Source organism: Dipodomys ordii, unplaced genomic scaffold (genome assembly GCF_000151885.1).
Source record: "Dipodomys ordii isolate 6190 unplaced genomic scaffold, Dord_2.0 Scaffold190, whole genome shotgun sequence".
Taxonomy (NCBI): domain Eukaryota; kingdom Metazoa; phylum Chordata; class Mammalia; order Rodentia; family Heteromyidae; genus Dipodomys; species Dipodomys ordii.
Window position 1 is genome coordinate 2,129,969 of NW_012267406.1, and position 16,999 is coordinate 2,146,967.

Sequence of the window (16,999 nt, forward strand, 5' to 3'; positions counted from 1 at the left end):
CTTCCTTCCTTCCTTCCTTCCTTCCTTCCTTCCTTCCTTCCTTCCTTCATTCCTCCCTTTCTTCTCTCCTTTACTTCCTCTGCCTCCTCTGCTGTTCCTCCTCTCCACCTACTATTCCTCTTCTTTATCTTCCTCTCATCTGTTTTTTTCCTTTCTTTTTGCTTTGTTCTCTATGCTACTGGAAAGTGTCAAAAAGAAATGCACTTCTTTCCTGACTTATATAATTATAACCACCTTTACAATACAAGTACCAAAATAAAATAACAAAAATAACACTGGAAATAGTTTTAAAAAATCACATTGGGATCAAGATAATTTAGGCAGCAAGTTAACTTGGCAGTTTTCTAGAGGACCAAGAAACAACGTAGATTTATTTTGTTTTCATATACAAGTTCAACCTGACAAGTCTAGTGGAGTGAGGCTTAATCATTTATGAATCTTCCAGCAGTCATATTTTTACTCTTCTTTCCAGGATATTGCCCTCTTCCTCAAGGCCAAAGTTGGTTCAATACCCTGTCTTAACTTATACATGCTTAAATGAGGACAAAGGATGTACAAAGTTTCCTCTGGGCCTGGAAGTAGCCACATTACTGTACTGTACTCCATTAGTGAAAGCGATATCAGGAAGTGTTATCTCAGGCTGACATCTTGTGTGTCTAACTAAAACTTGAGGAGTTTTATTGCTAAAAGAAGAGGAAAATGAATACTGAAGGATATTTGTCAGGATCTTCTATAGAGTAAAGCTGTTTTAGAAGAGAATGTATATAACACCAAGGAAAGGTTCACATGTAAGCAGGTCCCAAGAGTTATTTACTCGCCAAAATCTAATACTACATTTGGTCTTCAGCTTCCTGGTATCCAAAATGAAAAAGGAAGCAACCTATTGCAATACACATTTTTTTTCCAAAACATAGTATAGCTTTTCTTAGTCTGAATTCTAAAAGACTTTCTTACATGATGCTTCATAGAGGCAACACCACCAGAGTGACCTGGGCAGTACCCACACTCATACCCTTGAAAAAGACGGCATTATGCAAAAGTGAACTTCTCTTATGTATAGTTTAAATCTTGTAATTTATAGTTTAGATGTTATTTGCCATGCAAGTCAGTTGCATAGATCATAGATTCAATATCACAAAAGCATACTTGCTGCAGGAAGAATAGGGAAATACAAGATGCTCTGGTTACTTGGGCAATAGGAGCATAAATAAATTATTTCAAGCAGTTGCCCTCTCACACTTAAAGTAAAAATTGAAGAATAAAATATATGGAAGTAAAGAATATAGCTGGGTTCTGTTGGTTCATATCTATAATCTTAGGTACTCACAAAGCTAAGATCTGAGGATCACAGTTCAAAGCCAGCCCCAGCAAGAAAGTTCATGAGATTCTTATCACCAAGTAACCAGCAAAAAGCCAGAATTGGGGCTGTAGCTCAAGTAATAGAGCACTAGCCTTAAGCACAAAAGCTCAGGGACAGCACCCAGTCCCTGAGTTCAAGGCCTAGGACTGGTACCAAAAAACACTATATATATATATATATACATATATATATATGGTGCGTATATCTACTTATAAATGTATATAATATATATTATATATGTATATATGATATATAATTATATAAAATATACATATTTGTATATAATAGATATATGTATTGTAATATATTATATAAAATAGAGATATTTATATAATATATTGATACAGAGATATATCTATATAATAGATATATATTAGATTATTGTAATATAAATATAAATGCAGGAGATTAGAAGTATGTACTTAATATACATGTTTTATGACAGATGTTGAGATTTTCAAAAACATGACCCCTAGGTGAGAAGTATATTCTGTCTACTCATAAGTAACTGAGATCTTGGAAAATTTCAACACAGATATGGACAGGCTAATGGGTTATAATTTTAGAGGATAAAAATAATAATACAAATTACAGATAGCCCTTTTGGGTATGTTATTTCTGTTGTTTGAGTCTCAAAACAAATGCATGTATTGACATTCTTCTTCTTCTGCACCCACAGTAGACTTTGCCTCAGATCAAATAGCTGGCAAATAGACTAGGTGCTGCCTTCTCACTTCTTTTTTTAAATTTAGAAATAAAAACATCCTCTATCCAATTAGAACCTAAGGTATTTTAAAGCTATCTTTGTCACTATGTCACTTAACCATAAATATACCTAAAATAGTTGACTGTCTTCTCAATAGAGAAGGTTATCAAGAAAATATTTCAGGGACCTTTTCATTATTAATAAGATGTAGCTACCTAAAGCAATAAGAGGTTATATAAGCTTACTTCAATATATATGTCAAATTATGACAACAGAAACCATAGCATTCATGCACATTGATTTTTAGGTTTCCACATATTTCTTTTTACCAATTATTAGCAACTTATTTTTCTTTCCAAGGAAAGCTTCAACACTTTCCTCTTTGTGAAATAAAAATGTGTCCATAGAAACTAAACTCTGAGGGACTCTGGCTTTGTTTTATTTTGGTTCTAAAATTTGAGGTCTTAAAAATAGGAATGAGGAAGTGGTGCTGTGGCTCAACTGTTAGAGCGCTCGCCTTGAGCTGAAGAGCTGAGGGACAGCACCCAAGCCCAGAGTTCAAGCCCCACGACCGGCAAAAAATAAATTAAGAATGAGTTGATTTCTGTAGTTTCTACATACATTCTGTAGTAATATTTATTGCAATAGATTTCCTGGTCAGCTGTGCAGACCATAGGTGTGTTTGGTCCATGTTGGAGGCTAGGTGCACTTTACTGGAGACTTAGACGAATCCCAAGCAAGTATTTATTCTCAGCTGAGCGGGATAGAGAGTTGATTTGAATGTGACACTGTGCCTTGTTTTGGATAACATCCTCTGTGAAATTTCCCTAAGAACATCTCTTAATTCTGGAATCATCTCTCTGATGTAGAGTAATTCCATAATTGGATTTAATTAGATATTGGGAATCATATGTAAACATCTAAGAAAAAATATTATGTGGAAAATTTGGAAGCCTTATCTTGAATATTCCAAGTGGCTTTACTTGTTAATTCCATATAGACCTTAAATTATAACATGGATTTCGAAAACGATGTACAAAACCTTGAATACAAAGTGTAAGTCCATGTCAGAGTTTGACATTTAATTTCAGTGGGAGATCATGTACACAATAATAGCTTGCCTTTGTTTTATTTCTGGTTTTTAGTCAAGTGACTATAACTAGATTTAAATGTATATCCAAGGTCATTGATTCATGAGTTAGCTCCTAATACATTAAAAACTTGAAGTTCCATCTCTAAGGTGTGTTGGTTTATTGATCTTGGGGCTAAGTATTAAACCTAGGGCCTCCTGCGTGCAAAGTAAACATTCTATCTGTTTAGCTATGACCCCAAATCCACCCAATTTTACTGATGTTTCTCCACATCCCTAAGAGTAGTATACTGAGGCCACTTGTTAAATAGAGCTGTTTCTATGTATCTGTGGGTGCTGTACCCACAGATTCAATCACTGCAGATTTAAGCAAATCTGAAAAAATAAAAACAATGATGTAAAAATATTTGCAAAGCATTTATATAGCAGACAGATAGATAGATATAGATAGCTAGAAAGCTAGATAGATATAGATAGATATAGGTTCTCTACAAATACTACAACATATTAGGCATGTGAGCATCCTTGCCTGTTGGCTTCTCTGAGGTCTCCTAGAACCAGTCCTGTGCAGGTACTGAGGGACATCCACAACTGATAGTGAAAGCTATGATGGTACGTTTATGTTAGGTAGGCTATACCATATTAAGTCCACAGCTTTTCCTTCCAGTTCACCTGACCATTTACCCTATACATGTCTTCATTGCAAAATTGCAATTTTCACTTGAGAAGAGGAGCTCCTCTATTTCCCTGAGGGAATTTTCTCAAAGCATATTAGTGAATTTGGTGTTTCGTTTGATGTTCTCTAAAAACAGATAGGCTGGTTGATGTTTTCATGGCACTTATGCATGGCACAATCAGCCTTCCCACGCAGGTCTCACAGTCAGTATCTCAATACCTAAGGCCATTACCATTATTGTTTTAAGATTTTATTACAGGAACTCCTTACAAACTGAGTACCAGCATGCTGGCTTGGAGCACAGTTTTGATCTTCGAAATGTATCCAGGATGTTGTAGTACTTGTGGCTGAGAGAGTGCTCTTGCTGCCTCCTCCTTCACCTGAGGATGCTTGCTTGCCTTCGTCTGAATTCTGATGTTATAACTAAGCAATACTGACTGGGTAATTATGAGCTCATGTCTTCAGCTTGCAATTCTGGAGACCGGGAAGTTAAAGATTGGATGGCTACATCTAATCACTATCTGCTAACCTTCCTGCTTTGTCACTAAATGATAAAGGGCATCCATCACATATGAGCCATCAAGTACGAAAAGAGGTTTGTTTTTATAATCAAGCCACATCCTCAAGAATCCATCAACCCGATAATCAGTGAGTGAGGTGAAAGAGTTTATATCACCAAACAGGAAACAGAGATAAAGGCCTTCTACCCGGCCTGCTCCACTTCCAAAAAATTCTACCACTTCGGGAAAGTGTCATCTAGAGACCAGGCCTTTAACCACATAGACCCTTGAGAGATGCTCCAAATCATAGCATGCATGAATTAAAACTGCAACACATAGACTTGAGAGATACACTCAAATCGTGGGAGACACCTCAGGATGTTAGACAGGGCTGTTTTCTTCTCAGGAGAGGCTCTTGGTAGGAAAGGTTTCTCGTTGAGTCTTACTAGCTCACATACATTTGGATAGGTGGTGACCAAACACTTCTCCCAAGCATTCAAAGGTGGGGCCATACTGTGTTCACAGAGGTTTTTGTTGAGATAATAGTTCTGAGAGGTCCCCCTTAGAATGTCGTTCTTATCCTCACTATCTGTGATCATACTAGTAGCTCTTTATTACATGCTCCTCTTAACTATTAGCACTTAACAACATTTCTAATTACCTGGCATATATATATATATATATATATATATATATATATATGATATAAAGGTATAACTGCATATTTTATACATCTGGTACATATAATTACAATGATATGATTGTTATACCTAACAAGACTATTATATCACTTTTAACCTATGTCCCTCCTAGAGCATGAAGGCAAGGGGCTCCCTCCAAGACACAAGAGTTATACTTCTGGCACTTAGCACAGGTCTGGGATTGATACCCTCTTCCTATTTTGAATGGATGGGTATCTAATCAAAAGAGAAGAAAGTAAGAGAAGCATAACTTCTTACAATGATGGGTACTGTGACGGCATGACATTTATTCCTATGTCATTGTGCACCATGGGAGAATCTCTAAGATTTAATTCTACATTGACAATGGAAAAGAATTTGTGGCTGTCTAACATCCTGAGGTGTCTCCCACGATTTGAGTGTGTCTCTTAAGTCTATGTGTTGCAGTTTTAATTCATGCATGCTATGATTTGGAGCATCCCTCAAGGTTCTATGTGCATAGGCTTCTTTAAATTCTGAATCTGTCCTATGTGTTTATTAGTAAGGTGGTATATTAGGAAAGTAAGGAAGATGGATCAGGAAATATCTAACTTATTTTCTTTTGGTATTCATGATTTTTCCCTACTTATTATTACCAAATTTGTGAGTGGTCTCATTAATAGTTTCCTAAATTTCATCTTGTTTCCTTTTAGATCCCTACAACATGCTAGCATTCATTGAGCTACCTAGTTTCTAGCATGTGACTTGAAAATAGTTTAACATACATTATGTATGTATACAAGTGTGTGTGTGTGTGTATGTGTGTGTGTGTGTGAGATGAGCTTTTGTAATTATTACCCTAATAATAATAGAATAAGAAGGTGGGAATACATTTATAGTTTTCAAGTAAGAAGAAGACATAGAAATGTCATCCAAATTCCTTTATTTTCCCAAGATTAATAAAAGAAATTGATTTGTACACATTTGTACACCATTTGTACACCTACTCATTACTGCGGCCATCATACATAGCCCACGGTTAGCCAATTGTATTCTCAAAGCAGTCATTTTCATTGCTTTCAGAACACAATTCAGTTCAGTTCTGTGAGATGTCTATTGATAGGGCGCAAGACATTTTTAGTTAGTATCCTCATAAAGTTTGCCATCTCCAACTGAGATTAGCAATCTTTTATAATTCCAAGGAGGATTATAGTGTACTATAATTTAGTGAGTGACCAGGAAACGTAATCTTGGACACAGGAAAGGAACTCAGTTGCCAGAATCTGAAGATACAGAGATGAAATTTGGCAGGAAATTTCTAGATATACTATAAAACACTTAACAAAGGCTGAGAGTGAGTAATAAGTATGTGAATGGAACTGTATGAAAGCCAGAAGGAGTTTAAGGAGAAAAGGAAAGAAGGTTCAGAGAGAAAATATGCTGAGTAAGGATCAGACTTGGGGAAGTTTTATGGACTAGGGAAGGAGCAGATGGATGTGATTGGAAACTCATTGCACCCTTTGAAGCAGTGGAAGTCTCAATCATTTGAGTGTCACTTTCCACTGACTGACAGAAAAGCAGAGTGCAAACAGTCTTTATACTCATTCTGATCCCAGAGCTCAGCAGTGATTATTAGCTAAGTATAGTCATCCAGCAAATCTAGATCAACATGGCCGTATCTCGCTTTCAGACATATGCTCTGGTTGGTTCTGATGATTCCTGATATAATCCCACTTTTCATCTACCCTTCACCTGAAAGCTATCCTGTTTTACTATTTTGCCTTGTTAAAGATCTGCTTCTTGTCCTTGGGGTCTCTGGGTGGAGTTTCTCTATTAAACTTTCTCAGCTTCTGGGAGCCTGTGGAATTGAGTGCTAGGAAGTGGTGTGCTCACTGGGATTTCATTTCTTTTTTTAGTTTCTCAACTGTAATCAGAATTGCAAAGCAATTTTATACATTTTCAGTCTATATGGCTTTGATTTATTAAGAACCTTTGGACTCTGAGATAACCATTTAATTTCTAACAACTTATAATTGATTTCCCTTGTTCCAGTTGGCATGATTTAATTTTCTTGTGATTTTTGTTAGAGGCGATGCAAGTGAAATATCTGACTTATTACTATGTGCTCAAGTGATTTTAATTTTTTCTTTAATTTGTAGTTCTCTCGAGTGTTAAAGAATAGAGCCTGGCCCACCTTTAAACAGGCCAAATCTAAAATCTCTCCACTGCACAGCAGTGATTTCTGCCCTACCAACTGCCATGTCAATGTGATGGAAGTTTCTTATCCCAAAACATCAACTTCTCTGGGGAGTGCATTTGGTGTTCAACTGGATAATAGGAAGCATAATTCTCATGATAAAGAAAATAAATCTGAGCAAGGTAGGTTAGCTTTTCGAAATTTATCAAGTCATGAAGAGTAACTTCTATAAAGAACATATCCCTCACTCTAGCCATTCAGATAATTCCAAGTAAGTATCTAAAGCATGAAATTAGAAACCATCAGTTTTGCTGTTTCCTTTTTTAGAGGGTTTTTTATTAGCTTGAATGATTGGTACAGAGGTTATTAATATAATACGTTTGTGCATGATATGCATGTAATATGTCTTAATCATAATCCTCCATCATTCTCCCTCTCCCTCTTTCCCCTTTTGAAACAAAATTGAGCAAGCACAATTGTTCCATTTTTATTCATTTACAAAAATACTCTGAAAATGTTTGTTATCCATCACCTGCTCCATCCACCTGCCTCTTTCCAATTAGTACCTACATTTGAGACAGGACCTGTTTCAACTTCTTAATATTCATTTTTGTTAAGTGCCTGTTAATTAATCAAAAAGGCTTCATTCGCCATACCATCTTATCTTGCCCACAGTGTACTTATTCAGTTTGATCATAGATAGATAAATAGATAGATACAATCTTATATGTGTTTACATATATGTTTATCATTTAGGTCTAGCATCTACATACATTAGAAGACATGTTACCTTTTCTGAACATGGCTTATTTTATGAAACATGTTTCATAAAAAAAAGGATTGAATGTTTTTGCTTTCCTCAAATGTGTGATAGATCCTAAATTCAAATTACGGTCACTAGTCTGAACTAACCTTATAACTTGGAGAAAAATAGCTGAGGCTCATGAAGACAATATATAAGGCTACTCTACACCATTGCAACAGAACAAGGGTTGAACTGAGTAACTTCTAATTACAATTTCCCATAAACCTTAATTCCTGGATTTAATCCAGTATTGGTTTGACATTGTATTTTTATTAAGTTTGGATCAATAAACTGTATTAGGGTGGATAGTCATAAGTCAAAGGTAACCAATATCACCATGGAATAATTTTAACCCCACAGGGAAACTGAGCCCTATGGTGTACATTCAGCACACAATTACTACCATGGCAGCACCTTCTGGTCTATCTCTGGGACAACAAGGAGGCCATGGTCTCCGGTATTTGTTGAAAGAAGAAGATTTGGAAACACAAGATATCTATCAGAAGCTTCTGGGAAAACTCCATACTGCACTGAAAGAGGTGGAGTTATGTGTTTGTCAAATAGATGAGTAAGTATTTTATGTCATATTCAAAAGTATCTAATAAAAATAGATGTAGAAAATGACTTTTGACAAATCCATTCAGGTTTTCAATTCTCAGACTTGTACTTATCCTAGAGATATATTTTTTATTCTAGAACCTTAAAATGATATGCTAAACATTTACTATCAGGGAAGATTATGATAAAATTATGTTTTAGAGAAGAATGCTAAATTACACTGAGAAATATCTGCTGTTTACTAACTATGGGGGTTTCCTTGTTTTCAGTGCAGTTTAGGAAATAATATTTGATGTATATGTACTAAAGAGATATTTCTGGAACTTACAAAGTAATAATAAATGCATAACATTATTGTTAAGTAAGCAGATGCAAAGAGTATTTATTTGCAGGACCAGTTCTCTGTACTAATTGAATTAATGGCCTATTAAGCAATGGTCTTAATAGCTAGGCCAGTAATTTAGAAGTTTTCACCTAGATAAGATGTTGAGAGTTGACAAGCATGTTCTGAACTGGATAAAGTCTGATTCTTATTAAGAGTGTGGTGGTTGAAGAATCGCCTGAGCTCTGAAGAGTAATTTGTCACATGTTTCTTTCTTGTGGTCCTTCACATCTAATTAAGGCATCTCAGGATATTTGGAACTGCATGGCTTTGGGGATGGTTCAGTTTCTCATCTTCAGAAATGGAGGGATGATAATAACAAATTCCAGGTTTGGAAAAATTAAAGAAATTAACATTGAAAACAATTAACAGCACGGCTGCTTATAATGATTGCTCATCATCCATTCAAGAAGCAGAAGTTATTGAATATATCCAAAGTCAATAGATTTCTGAAAATTATATAAGCATCAATACCCTATTTTCATTGTAGTGTCTTTATGAAGTGGCTGATTTAACTTGCTGGCACAGATGGACTGTGTGTTTCACATACATATGTCATTCATCCTTCCATAGATAAATGAGATTAGAACTTAGTCCATGCTTTTGTAATCATTAGACCCTACACTGGTAGAGTTCATCTCATTTTTTCTATATATTTTTGAAATTTACTGCTCAAGTAGTAGAGCACTAACCTGAACAAGTAAGCCGAGAAAGAGCATGAGACTCTGAGTTCAAGCCCCAGTACTGACATTAAATAAATCAGTAAATAAACAAGTAAATAATAAATGTAGAGTTTCTGAGTTATGAAAAAAGTCATTGGTGCATCTTTTTATATATATATTTTTAAAAAATTATCTTCAAATCTATATTTAATTGTGACTTTTGCAGCTTTGTAAGTGGTTTATAATTTGAATTTCATTTTCCCATGCCTAAGGAACTAGTTTTAAAAAGTTAGTTATTCTAAAATGTTAAATGGCAACTTCCCCATTTAGAGATGAACTAAACAGTCTGAGGTAACTAAGACAACATACTATTTTTAAGCAATTGAATAACTGCGAATTGTCTTGGAATCCTGGTGAGAGAGAAGGTCACATTTTAGGTCATTGCATTTGTTTTATTTAATAAATGTGATTTCATGACATGGATACTTTCTATTTTAGAAAGTTGTTCTTTTCTGAAGATATTGGGGAAGTGTATAGAATCCTTGGTATAGGGCACTGAATTGTAGTGCCCAGTTCTCAAAGGAACTTTAGAAGAGCATCCAGACCAGTCTCACATTTCCAGTTAGGCCAAGAGCTATTATCTCCACTTTTCTTTAGTCAGTGGCAGGGTTGTTGATGTGCTTTCTGAAACTGCGTCAGAGACAAATTCTTTAATGCATCCACTCCCAACGTTGCCTAGCTTTCATCCACATGTCATTATTTTGCTGACTTTTTTTTTTAGATTTAGGTATTTTAGATAAATTTTTAAGGGAAATCTTGAACCACAGAGGTTTGTTTACTTAGTTTAAAATATTTATATTTAAATATCTAGTTGCACAAAGGAGTTTGGATTTTCTTTTAGCTGAAGCTCCTGAAAATTATAATTTTTTTCACCCAAATATTTTTGCCAAACTTTCTCTCATTCTGAAAGCTATTTCCCAGCTCTGCATGTGTATTAGGAAAATGATATGAAATGAACAAATGATTGAAGACATAATCTTGGTCTTCTCCATGTAGAGCATATAATTTAATTCTAATCTAAAATTGTTCCTCATAATTCAATCTACAATGTAATCATGTTAAAACAGTCCAGTTGTTCAAGGACCTACATTCTCCATGGCTTTTTGTATTCATAGGTTCTGCAGTGCAGTTGAGCTTAACGAATTATTTAAAAGCTCGTTAGGAGACAGTTTTCTCACCATGTAGTAATTATTATTATTCAAGCAACAGAAGTAAATCTCAGATGCTTTTCCAGGCTTTAAGAGAAATTGCCTTGTAAGATTTCATTGCTTGCCTTTCCAAAAATTGATTTTTCTTATGAAGGACCTGGTGCTGAATTTGTCTTCTCCTAAGGTCTGGCTAGCTGTCACTTGGGAATACCTACAGATATAAAAAGTTCTTATAACACATAGATGTTTGCTAAACCCTCTTACTTAGTTTCAGATTCAAATGTGGAATTAGAGATGAATTTGCTGTCTAGTAATATGAGATAAAGTCATGTTGTGGACTTTACTGAGGATTATGATTTTTTATTTCACTTTGGGAGGCTGAGTACTTTTTCTCCTAAGTAGACTATTTCCTGGTTAATGACAGAAGATACTAGAAATGAGTAAAAGAAAAAATAATTCATGAGTAATCCCAAACATTTTATGGAATTTTCAAGTAGAGGATTTGTGAGTTTTCCTTGGAAAGAAACTAATGCAGAGGGCCAGGGGCCAGTTAAGTTAGGAGATATGGGAACAGGCTTTATTTGCTGTGACCAGATGCTCCAGGATTTAGTGACAAGCAAGTTGCACTCATCAGTAGTGACCTGGGGCTCTGAATAGGAATAGTGGGATTGGTGGTAGAATTATATTTGAAGTTTCCTTAAGCATTTTTTCTGGTAAGTGTAAAAATGAAGACACAGAATCAATATCTACCACAGGTACTTCAGTGCTGGTTAAGGTTATATTATTACATGCATTCACTTATTACATGTATTCCTTATTTCCTTTTCACAGTCCCTCTGAGATCTGATTAAGAGAGCAACACTGCAATGATTCACAGATATCTCAAATGCATTGCACTTATCGTTCTGAATTCCAATTCCTTAGATTCAAGCCTGTTTGGATCATTTCTCACTCAGGGCTTTTCATACTTAGTGGAGTGTTTCTCACTTCTTCAGCTCCTCAAGCCCGAGTTCAGAAGTCATCTTTGCTTCTTCTCTTTCCTGTCCCTCCTTCCCCCATTCCACTTCAGGTTGTGTAGATTACACTTCTCACAATCTGTGCGTGTCTTTTACTCTAGACCGAGTTCGCCATCTCCCTTACTATTGCCACCATAATAATTGCCAGATTGTGCCTTTCTTTCTCAGATACATTCTGTATTCAGCATGTGCCACTCGAGTCTGCAAAGGAGAATGGGGCTGGTTCCTGGTGAAGAGCATTACACAGAATCACACTGTAGTTAAACCATAGTTGTCCCTTGGTTCCACAGACTGGTTCCAGGACTCCCTTCTGATTCCCAAATCCCAGGATGTTCCCTTCCATAAAATGAAATAGTACTTTCATATAACTTACTACTTAAGTCATCTTCAGATAACATAATCTGTAACAAAATGTATATTCTATGTGAAGAATTGTTTTATTATTTAGGCACTAATGACAAGGAAATATACATATGCAGTACAGGTGGAATTTTTGTATATTTTTGATCCAAGATTGATGGATTCTATGGATATTGAACTCATGATGCAGAGGGCCAATTGTAATATCAAGTGTGGTATTGTGCCCTGCCAGTTCCTACATGTTCCGTTTTTGTCCATCTTTCCAGACTCATCACATTGAGTGCCAGCTTCACTAGACACATTCTGTTCCTGGACAACTTTAGTGCCACCTAAGGGTGCACTGCCTGGTGTTTCCAAGGTGTTTGTGTCCAGCCTCCTAGGCACTCAAGAATCGGGCTAATGGCAGATCTGTGGAAAGTGTTCGCCTAGTCCTCCTATTCATGTAGACATTCTTCCACTCCAGTTATCAATATTGTCTTCTCTAGACATCTAGTTTCTATGCTTCTGCTTTTACCTCCCTCATTGTTTACAAAGCTGTAAAAGTCTCACCAATATACACAACAAAGGGTTTTGTTCTTGCTCATTCTCCATGCCCATTTTGGGGCACTGGGTTTCTGTTCTACATTATCCTCAGAATTGCAGGAAGGTGTTCTTTGAACTGAAACATCTCTGTTTGTCAAAATATGAGAAGGGACTAGGACAATCTTTGCACTTATGTAGAGGTTTTTCCCTAGAAATGACCCCCATAATGTTCACTCACCATAGGCCATGCCTATGTTTGAAGGTTAGAGGAATACCTCACAGGATTGTACCACAGCGACACCCCCCTTAATCTCTCCAGTATTTAAGTGATATCTATTCTTATAACTACAATTATAAATCTCTCTCTATATGCAAATACAAAAGGAACCAAGGAGGGTCTGCTTAATTTTCTAAATGTATGTAACAGTATGTCCCCTTACCCTACTTCATAAATGGGAATACTAATAATTATATAATTATTAAATTAGTATAATTATTATAATAAATTACTCACTATTAAATATGTTGAACTTACACCTATTCAGTAATGTGAAGGATTTCAATGGTTGTTAGCTATGATAATGATGCTATATCGAAAAATATACAGTAGATAGAATATACTGTGCTCAGAAATACTAACCAGCAACAATAGAGTGGAAATTGATATGGAATGGAGTGTTGATCTGAATTTTAATTAATGTATTAATTATAGGTAGCTGAATATTGTATGTGAGCAAAAGCAAAAGAGAATACTTTGGCATGCACAAGGCACATTACATGCCTTGATGTTTTCTGGTCTAGAGATTTCATATAAGAGCGTGGTGTGGATAACAAGGTTCCCTATCATTTGTTTGTAAACCTAAAACCTTGTTCCCTTAGGGTCAGTGCAAGCATGACTGGATCTGTTTAAAATGAGAAGAAAATAAGTGAATGTAATACTTGTAACTCTGAACAAACTATGTAAATGTTCTCATTTAAAAATATATAAGCACCAAGGACTTCTTGCATAAATAGAATGCCTGTGTATCTTTCTTCATTGTATTCAGAGTTCATCTGCCTGTGCAGTATGGATCTTGGGTAATTGGAGTTAACCTAATGTTTTAATCTTTTGGGTATAAAGAGTGAATAAATATTAAAATCTAGCTTACAAGCCATGAAAGTATTTTTTTCTAGATAGAAAAACTGTGTTTCAAATAATTCATAGTTTTCGGTTATTGGAGATGATCACAGAGCCTAGAGCAATGTAACATAGCTTCTTTAATTTTCACTGATGTCTATAACTAAAAAATTCTAATATTATTCAAACGTCACCTCACAGAGAGACATCTCCTGCCTTAACTATTTGAAATTGTAGTCTGTGGGTTTTTGGGTTTTTTTTGTGTATTTTCCTTTTTGGTGCTGGGGGCCTTATACATGTTGGGCCAGAGTTCTACCAATGAGCCACATCCCAGGCCCAGCCCTCTTCCTGTCCTTTTTTCCCCCCTTTTACTTTTACTTTTTACATCTATTACCATCTAATATACTGTAAAGTTTAGTTGTTTGTTGTTTGTCTTCTCCCAGTGGAATTTATGCTTCATGAATTCTGAGACTTTTGTGTGCTTTGTAAAGTACTATATTCATAGTTCCAAGGACAACACATGGTACAATAAATGTGTTTAAGAGTGAAATTACTTAACAAGTATCTATTCAATGTTCAGCACAGGGTTTGATGGTCAGGGATATTTAAGAGATATAAGCTGCTTTTTAACCTTAAAAATAAAAAAAGAAATCATTACATTGCTATGGGAAATGAGTGTAAAAGTATGTGTCAGTGGTTGGAACCGTACACCATAGGTATTTAGTACAGGAGAAGATAATTGTTGGTTTGAAAAGTTTACATGGGCTCTTGGCTTAAATAGAGTTTAATATATCTCCCAAGTTTTGTAGTCTGCTTTAGATTTGCCTAGTTCTTTTCTTTTACTTTCTTTTCTTTTAGTCTTTTGTGTGTGTGTGTGTGTGTGTGCGCGCACGCGCGTGTGCATGCGCATGCATGTATGCATGTGCATACTTTCCAATATTGGGGCCTGAATTTAGGACCTGGGAATTGTCCTTTAGTGTATTTGCTCAAGGCTGGCACTCTTACCACTTGAGTGACTTTCCTTCGGCTTTTTGTGGTTAATTGGAAATAAGACTTTCCTGCCCAGGCTGGCTTCAAATTGTGATCTCCAGATCTTAGCCCCTTGAGTAGCCCATGATTACAGTTGTGAGCCACCTGAACCCAGATAATTTTTGCCTGATTTTGAGTTAGACTTTTGGAATACCAGCAATGTACAGCTACCCATTTAAGCCTTGGAGTAGTAGAATCAATAGTTACTCAAAAACTACCTCAGCAGTTCAGTCTTAAGGTGGCATTGAGCTAAATTGGGCAGATCGGGCATCTTTCATTCTGACTGGATTTCCAGTGTGTTTGGGGTGACCCTTGCTTTTTCCTGTCCTCATGCTGATGTGACTCTGCTTCAGCCTCTTGCAGTCAGTAAGGCCAGGAATTCTGCTTGTGTGTGCAGCGAGAAGATTGACAATAAGAAATTCTCTGTCAAAAAGCAGGGGTCTGTGGGTTTCTAACATTTAAGGCTGAGCCTGCAGGGAGCCTGAAGCACTTTGAACATTTGCTTTTAATATTTGGGTATACTTTAAAGTGTCCTCTGTGGTAGAGGTGTAATGGTGAGGTGGACAGAAAGGACAGCTGCTAGCTATGAGCGTATACTGCTCACATTTCATTCCTGGTACAGCCTTGTTATGATTGCCATGAAACTACCATAACTTTGTCCTAAATACAAGGCTATCAGTGGGTTTAAGTACTATTGAATTTCTGACTACTCATTTCTGTTACTCATTCTGAACAAAAATTAGGAATCATCTTTGACCAGTCCTTTTTTCTTTCTTTCTTCTTTCTTTCTTTCTTTCTTTCTTTCTTTCTTTCTTTCTTTCTTTCTTTCTTTCTTTCTTTCTTTCTTTCTCTTTCTTTCTTTCTTTCTTTCTTTCCTTCTTTCTTTCTTTCTTTCTTTGGTGCTGGAACTGGAAGTTGAACTCTGAGCCTCATGCTCTTGCATGTTTTCTTTCACTCAAGGCTAGAGCCACACTTCCACTTCAGGCTTTGTGCTAGTTAAATGGAGATAAAAGTTTCACTTTTCTGCTGGGGTTGGCTTTGAACTGCCATCCTCTGATCTCAGCCCCATTGCTAGTAGGATGACAGATGTAAGCCACCAGAGGCTGGCTATAAAAATAACAAACTTTCTTTGTCAAGTTTTTTTACACAAGAGAATAAATGATGTGAGACTTGGAAACATTGTAGAAATGTTTGTAAGCTCCTCATATGAAATAAATAAGGTAGCTATCTGTGGCAGTGAATTTGAAAATGTGTACTTATTTTTGTAATATCACATTTCAGTCTTCTGTCTTCAATAACATATTCTCCTAAATTGGAGCGTAAGACCTCAGAATGTGTAGTACCAACAGACAGCGACAATGAGAAAGGAGAAAGAAACAGCAAACGAGTCTGTTTCAATGTGGCAGGGGATGAGCAAGAAGATTCAGGCCATGACACCATCAGCAACAGAGATTCCTACAGGTAACTGTTGAATTTCTCAACCTCATTTCAGCAATTAGATCAAATTGATTCTGCATTTAAGACAAGGTCTTCAATAAAAGTATGTTTTTGTGTGTGTGCCAGTCCTTGAGCTTGAACTTAGAGCCTAGGCACTGTTCCTGAGCTTTGTGCCCAAAGCTAGTTCTCTACCACTTGAGCCATACTGCCATTTGTAGCTTTTTGCTGATTAATTGAAAATAAGAGTCTCATGGGCTTTCTTGTTGAGGCTGGCTTGAATAGCAGTTCCCAGATCTCAGCCTTCTAAGTAGCTAGGACTATAGGCATTAGCATCAATTAATTGTTTATTATACAACAGATGGAAAGATATTATAGAAAAATACTATGCAAATATGTATCCAATAGGTTATTCTCATCAGAATTTTTTCTTTGTCGGTATGGGGCTTGAACTCTGGGCCTGAACACTGTCCCTCAGCACTTCAGCTCAAGGCTAGCATTCTACAACTTGAGCTACAGCTCCACTTTCCAGTTTTTCTGGTGGTTTATTGGAGATAAGAGTGTCACGGACTTTCCTGCCGGGGCTGGCTTTGAACCTCGATCCTCAGATCTCAGCCTCCTGAGTAGCTAGTATTACAGGCGTGAGCCACCAGCTCCCAGCCTCTCATCAGAAAATTTTAAATCAAACTAATAAGTTACATTAAAATTCTATTTTAAC

General features: G+C 36.2%; 1 protein-coding gene across 1 annotated transcript in view; it reads left to right on the forward strand.

The window, feature by feature from the left end:
• The window catches only part of Prex2 (phosphatidylinositol-3,4,5-trisphosphate-dependent Rac exchange factor 2), a 172,233-nt gene extending 155,921 nt beyond the window's left edge, over positions 1 to 16,312 (forward strand). Inside the window, exons 24-26 of the mRNA XM_013034479.1 lie at positions 7,151 to 7,370; positions 8,354 to 8,561; positions 16,129 to 16,312. Of these exons, the coding sequence (XP_012889933.1) occupies positions 7,151 to 7,370; positions 8,354 to 8,561; positions 16,129 to 16,312 (612 nt within the window). The remainder of the gene's footprint in view (positions 1 to 7,150; positions 7,371 to 8,353; positions 8,562 to 16,128) is intronic.
• Positions 16,313 to 16,999: the final 687 nt, after the last annotated feature.